General features: G+C 37.1%; 1 protein-coding gene across 1 annotated transcript; it reads right to left on the reverse strand.

Moving 5' to 3' along the window:
- Window positions 1-1020: 1020 nt before the first annotated feature.
- On the reverse strand, window positions 1021-2156 carry LOC309554497 (beta-1,3-galactosyltransferase 2-like). The gene has a single exon (XM_082256246.1). The coding sequence runs from the start codon at window positions 2140-2142 to the stop codon at window positions 1114-1116; it is 1029 nt and encodes a 342-aa protein (XP_082112372.1). The 5' UTR covers window positions 2143-2156; the 3' UTR covers window positions 1021-1113.
- Window positions 2157-7735: the final 5579 nt, after the last annotated feature.

Raw genomic sequence — 7735 nt, forward strand, 5'->3', positions numbered from 1 at the left:
TGCCTATTGTGACCATTCACATTTAGGGAATATAGATTTCCTGTAGATCAAATTTGCATGTCTGACTTCAGACCAGACCAGATTAGGTAACTTGTAAATTCCAAAAATCTGCTTTATTTGGTATAAAAAAATACAGGTGCCAATGCATTTAAGGGGGGCACATGTAAGCCCCATCAGGATTGCAACAACATTATGGGTCTTTCAAGAACAGCTTGTTTGGCAAACTCTAGATCCTAAAGTACCTATGTCCAGGAAAAGTCATATTCTTCAGCTAAACTCCTGTCAACCATAACTTTTCAGTAGTCTGTGCCCTTGGATAGCAAGGGTTTAATGTGTGTTTAGTTTAAGGGGGTGTATAGCAGAGGAAAGCTAATCTTTATTTCTCACTCTCTCACCAGCAATGTGGGTGGGTCGCCAACTGCCGGTCCTGCTCTACACATGAGGTTAGGGGAAGCTGCACAACTAGGGAAAGGTGCGACTTTGTGGGACAAGTTGTACAGCAGGGAGAAAGCCGGCAGGAGCCGGGAATAAATATTCCTTAGTTTTACATCTACCCTAGGCTAAACCAGTAATATAGGGTGAAGGGGAGGTTTGGGGCACAAACTACTGATGTTATATGGCTTTGACAAGCAGCAAAGGAGCTTTAAAACACACTCAATGATTTTTGAAACTGCATGTTGGGTTTCAACTGGTTTTTGAACACTTACAGCACCTTCTGTTTGTTTTCAGTAGAAGGCCAGCAGGCTGCCAAGTCCCTGCTACCACAGGAAGGAAGCTGTAATTGCAGTGCCTCTAATGTGAACTTTGATGTGCCTTCAGCTACAGAGGCCTTTTAATGCTTGTTTAGAATATGTAAATGCATACTTTAATGTCCATAGTCAGGGCAGAGGTGTACTTTAAGATAAAATCAAATGAGCGGCTGTGTATGAACAAACAAATTTTATGAGGCTGATAAAGCAGCTTTCTTCTTGATCCAATTGGTCTCCACCTAGCCTCCAGACCATGCAGCCTGTGATTACCAAATTCAATCTTCAAACCTGCCGGTGTCTGTTTTGGGAGGACTTATGCTTAGAAGGTATTTCTCCTTCCGCTCTTATTTTTGTCTTTGATTACTTAACATATCCATGTTTTTTTATCCCAGAAGTCTAACCATACATTTCGTAAATTATCTCGCTCATAATGGTGAACCATGACAACAGTACAAAAAGTGCGGGGATTATAATCAATCTTTTGTCCCTGAAACATGTTTTTTGGTGACCTGGTTGGTGGAATGTTCAATCTATACAAACACATTCCTATATAGGCATCTTCAATGTTTATCATAGCGATTCCCTGAGCCACTCGATAGATCTTTTTTGCCATATCCCCTGAGAACACATAACCGGGGCCAGAAGGGTAAGGTGGATAGGTGTCTCCAGGGTAAAGTTCCTCTGGTACATAAAATTTGCTCATTTTGTCTCTTATAGGTCCTGTATAAGAGACCAGCAATCCGGTCAAAAAATTTTGACGAGCTGGAAGTTCAGGGTGTAAAAGATGATGAACGAGGTAGTCCACATTTAGAAACACATCACTGTCTAACTTCATTACATAGCTGGCATTGGGGCAGAATTTTGCTACCCACTCCATCCCCATTAGGATTTTTAGAGTTAAATTACTGTAAGTGTCCTGAAAGTTTTGTTGTAAAAGGTCACTATACCTAACACTCTCCTCCTCTAGCAGCTTTTGTACAGCACTGTTCATTACAGTTGGTTGTCCAATCAGGAAAAGCCTTATGATATCAATGTCTTTGTAGTTACTTAGATCTCCCCAAGTTTCACGTATTGTGTTTCTAGATATAATATCATGGCTCTCGGCAATCACCAAGAGGACCAGGAATGGATTCTGGCCCTGGCATTTCTCTGGCTGGTTAATCAGGAACTTATACGGGTATGGGTATGGAGGAGCCATAGGATAGCCAATGGTGGCTGAAGAGTTCAAGATAATAATTCTGTGTGAAAAGGAAAGCAGAGCCCAGCTGTGGTTAAACCATTGCAAACTGTCCAAGATGCCATCTAGTCCTTGATAGAGAGCAAAGAAACACAAAAATCCTGCAACAATCAAAATTAGTTTTGTAAGTCGGTAAGCACTTAGTCTCCTCATCATGATGGGATCTAGAAAAAAAAAAAAAAGTACAAAGTTAAAAGCAATCAAAAAGGAAGAACTCATTCAAACCTAGCTTTTTGGTCATCACCTGATGAAATGTTTAGGTCTTACACAGCATGTTTTTAATTCTTCGGCAGTTCTGTTAACCAAACTAACTAAAGGGCAGGGGTCCTCAAACTACGGCCCGCGGGCCACATCCGGCCAGCCAGGGTCCAGAACCCGGCCCGTCGCCGCAGCCAGCACCACTTTACTCACAGATGAGAGTAATAATGTATTACATAGTTACATAGTTACATAGTAGGTGAGGTTGAATAAAGACAATAGTCCATCCAGTTCAACCTGTGTAGGTGTGTGTGACTGTAATCATCTAACATAGCCTTTAATCTCCTTATCCTTGAGATGCAAGTCTAAGAGTCTTTTGGAAGTCACCATACTACCCGCAGAAACCACCTCTTGTGGTAGACAATTCCACAATCTTGTAGCCCTAACAGTAAAGAACCCCCCACGTTGCCTGAGGTTAAAACGCTTCTCCTCTAATCGCATTGTATGTCCTCGAGTCCTCATGCAATTCCTTCGAATGAACAGCTTTTTTTCTAATGAAAAAACAAATTTAAACCCGCGCTGCACAATAGTGATGAATTATTCAGTGAAAAAACTGTGAAAGTGTGCAGCTGCTGCAAACACTAAGAAATTCTTAGAATAAATGAATGAAAACAAATTTATGCAGCGCTAGCAACAAATTAGTGACAAAAATTGTTTGAAATGAAACCAATCTATATCATGTAAATTCAATATGTAATGATAAAATATATCAATCACATTAAAGTGCATAAATTCCTATAATAATAAAATTAAAGTGCATAATTAAACTAAAAAATTAATAAATATACATTCAAAGTGTGAGATTTAAAGTGCAAAAATAGTGGAATAAAGTCCTTATTGATGATCCAAAAAGGTGCCAAAGTGCCAAGTAAATAAAGGTGCTTGTGAGGTGAAGGTGCCCTCTTGGTTCCCCACTCACCGGAATTAGATTGTATAAAAGCCCTTGATTTTATTGCACATTTGCCCAGGATCAGATGTGGGATTCCTCCGATGTGTCCTCCGTGTTGAAATCGTTCCCGATAACACCATTAAAAGAAGAGAGGGCCATACATCGTGAAGTACGTAAGATATAATTTTATTCCCCAAAAAACGATTGAATACTTACAAAATCAAAGAGTTAAAATGGCATGTAGCAAACAAAGCAAGTGGCGCCGCTCTTGGCGTGCGTTCCACATACAGGAAGTTCCCGACCGGAAATGACGTTACGTCCGCAACCGGAAGTGCGTCAACGCGTTTCGCCGTCACACACAGCGTCTTCAAAGGACATCACTTCCTGTTGACAGAGGCTCTTTATACCATAGCCTCTCCTACATCATATCCGGATTTGTTTAGGGAACGTAACTTTACTTATCTTAAAATTCATATGTCACATGTCTATTGTTGGTCTAGCGATATTAATCAACTATACCAGAATTTAAAATAAGCTTATTACATGACTTTAGAAAATATATGGACGTTTCTACATCCGGGCGTAACTTCCTGTTTACAAATATAAAATCCTATTATACACTCGCAGTAAATATTCCTCATATTAATATACAATAAAACCTATAAAGCTCAAATTATTGTAATTCCTAGAGCTATTTTGTTATTTATGGTGATGGGTTTGAATTAATTATTATATCGTGCTATATTATAGATATATGGATATGTTAAATAATTAGCAATAATATTGTTATATTTTATTAACGGAGATATAATAAATTACCATAATTTTAAAACAACTTTTATTAAGAATTATTTATATTAAAATATAAATTTTGTTAAAACCAAAGATAGGAGACAAAAATATAAATAACTATTTTAAAGGAGGGTTCTACAGAGCTGGAGGAGGTTTTTTGTCTTATGTATTTTTATTAGAATTGACATAAAAAAATGTATATATATTAAATTATAATTTTCAAGCTAATTAAAATATTTTGGTTGAGCATTATTAAAAATGTATAGAATATATAAAATAAATTAAATATTAAGAAAATATTTTAAGGAAGGTGAGAAATTAATATCAATAATTTTACCAATCAGATAGAAAGCAGTTCACATCCACATCCACATTCAAACCTTTAGGCTGGAGTGTTTCCAACCGGTGGATCCATTGTGTTTCGTTTTGTGACACTGCTTGCTTTAGGTTGCCACCCCTCCAATGGGGTTCAATTTTGTCAATTGCACAAAAGGATAATAAGGTGGGATTACTTTGGTGGACCAGTTTAAAATGGTGGGAAAGGCTGTGGTTTTTAAACCCTTTTCTAATGTTTGAAACATGTTCCCTAAGTCTTATCCTCAGCTCTCTGGTGGTTCTACCAACATACTGTAACCCGCAAGGGCATGAGAGGAGGTATGTCACATGCGTGGATGCACAAGTAATGAATTTTTTTATTTGATATGTTTTACCGTTAAAAGCAGATTTAAAAGTGGTATGTTTTCTTTTCCTGAATTTGGAGGTCCTGCATATCATACATCTGCCACAGCTGAAAAAACCATCCTGATCCCAGAACATCCCTATTTTCGTGGGTGGATTGACTACATTATGAGCTAACTGCAGTCTTAATGTTTTGGGTTTCGTATATATAAACTGTGGCTTGGATGGAAGGAGAGTTTTAAGAACATTGTCTTTTAATAGAAGGTGCCAGTGCTTTTTTAGAATCTTCTCCATTTGTGTGTGTTGTCTCGAGAAGCTGGTCAGAAAGGCCATGCTGTAATCTTTCTTTTCCTTTACTCTCTTTTTGAATAAGTCCTTCCGTTTGATATTTTTGACTTTATTTTTGGTATTTTCAAGATCTTTCCTTCTGTATCCTTTTTCTTGGAATTTTTTAATGATTAGGTCAGCTTGTTCTTCATAGTCGCTTCTCTATCGCAATTTCTCCTAATCCTCATTAACTGGCTGTTAGGGATTGTATTCAGCCATCTGGGATGGTGACAACTGCCTATGGGGATGTAACCATTGGCATCTACTTCTTTAAAGTGAGTCTTAGTGCAAAGTCTGTTAAAATCCTTAAAAATACTCAAATCTAAAAAATTAATACTTTCGGGGCTGCTAGTGTGGGAGAAAGAGATATCATAGTGGTTATTACTCATAAAATTTAAAAACTGGTTTAGTGAGTTCTGAGTGCACCTCCAAATGATAAAAATATCGTCTATGTATCTCTTGTAGCTCAAAAGTTCTTTTGGTCTGTTGTTAAAAATTTGCTCACTCTCCCACTTCCGCATAAAAATATTGGCTATTGAGGGAGCATATTTTGCTCCCATAGCTACTCCTTTCTTTTGTCTGTAGTATTTTTTCTCATGCCAGAAGTAATTGTGGCTCATTGCGAGGTCCAATCCTTGTAGTAAGAATTCTTTTTGTTTGGTTTTTATTTCAGTTTGGTCTAAGGCCCATTTGGCAGCTCTCAGTGTGTGTTCCTGTTTTATATTTGTATATAGTGAATTGACATCTACTCCCACTAGAATGTCATTCTCCTCTATCTTAATGTCTTTAATGATTTCCATCAAGTGTTTGCTGTCACGCAAGTAGGCCTGGCCTTCCTGTGCCAACGGCTGGAAAAAACAATCCAGATATTCGCCCAAACGTGACAAGAGGGAATTCACCCCACTAACAATGGGCCTACCGGGCGGATGTTCCTTGTTCTTATGGATCTTCGGTAGTTGATATATTACTGGTACCTTTGGCGCATCTGGTACCAGGTATCTGCTTTCTTTCTTGTTTATAATATTTTCTTTTTTTGCCCATTTTATTAATCTCGTTAATTTTGCTTTATATTTCTTGGTGGGGTTCTCTTTTAGTTTTTCATATGTGTCATGATCATTGACCAATCTATTGAGTTCATCTAAGTAATCTTTTTTGTTCAAAATTACAAGGCCGCCCCCTTTGTCTGCAGCTCTAATTACTATATCTTTTCTTTTTTCCAAGGATTTGAGGCCTCTTTCTATGTCTTCTTTTTTTCTTGAATTTTTAATTTTCAGACTTTCCAGATCATTCTCTACCAAAGTTTTAAAAACATCTAAAAACTGGTTGTTTAAAATTTTAGGATTAAAAACAGACTTATTTCTCAATTGTGTGTATAAAAACTTTTTTTTTTTGAGTCTGGGATTAAAATATGCACCTGAAAAAAACCTAAACAAGTTCGATACATATATCGACATTCAAAAATGTGTGAGGAAATTAAATATAAAAAAATATTATGCAGGAAAAAAGAAAGAAGACATTATACCTTCGGGAGAGTTTTTATACACACAATTGAGAAATAAGTCTGTTTTTAATCCTAAAATTTTAAACAACCAGTTTTTAGATGTTTTTAAAACTTTGGTAGAGAATGATCTGGAAAGTCTGAAAATTAAAAATTCAAGAAAAAAAGAAGACATAGAAAGAGGCCTCAAATCCTTGGAAAAAAGAAAAGATATAGTAATTAGAGCTGCAGACAAAGGGGGCGGCCTTGTAATTTTGAACAAAAAAGATTACTTAGATGAACTCAATAGATTGGTCAATGATCATGACACATATGAAAAACTAAAAGAGAACCCCACCAAGAAGTATAAAGCAAAATTAACGAGATTAATAAAATGGGCAAAAAAAGAAAATATTATAAACAAGAAAGAAAGCAGATACCTGGTACCAGATGCGCCAAAGGTACCAGTAATATATCAACTACCGGAGATCCATAAGAACAAGGAACATCCGCCCGGTAGGCCCATTGTTAGTGGGGTGAATTCCCTCTTGTCACGTTTGGGCGAATATCTGGATTGTTTTTTCCAGCCGTTGGCACAGGAAGGCCAGGCCTACTTGCGTGACAGCAAACACTTGATGGAAATCATTAAAGACATTAAGATAGAGGAGAATGACATTCTAGTGGGAGTAGATGTCAATTCACTATATACAAATATAAAACAGGAACACGCACTGAGAGCTGCCAAATGGGCCTTAGACCAAACTGAAATAAAAACCAAACAAAAAGAATTCTTACTACAAGGATTGGACCTCGCAATGAGCCACAATTACTTCTGGCATGAGAAAAAATACTACAGACAAAAGAAAGGAGTAGCTATGGGAGCAAAATATGCTCCCTCAATAGCCAATATTTTTATGCGGAAGTGGGAGAGTGAGCAAATTTTTAACAACAGACCAAAAGAACTTTTGAGCTACAAGGAGATACATAGACAATATTTTTATCATTTGGAGGGGCACTCAGAACTCACTAAACCAGTTTTTAAATTTTATGAGTAATAACAACTATGATATCTCTTTCTCCCACACTAGCAGCCCCGAAAGTATTAATTTTTTAGATTTGAGCATTTTTAAGGATTTTAACAGACTTTGCACTAAGACTCACTTTAAAGAAGTAGATGCCAATGGTTACATCCCCATAGGCAGTTGTCACCATCCCAGATGGCTGAATACAATCCCTAACAGCCAGTTAATGAGGATTAGGAGAAATTGCGATAGAGAAAGCGACTATGAAGAACAAGCTGACCTAATCATTAAAAAATTCCAAGAAAA

This window comes from Pelophylax lessonae (assembly GCF_965119305.1).
Source record: "Pelophylax lessonae genome assembly, chromosome: 4".
Taxonomy (NCBI): Eukaryota; Metazoa; Chordata; class Amphibia; order Anura; family Ranidae; genus Pelophylax; species Pelophylax lessonae.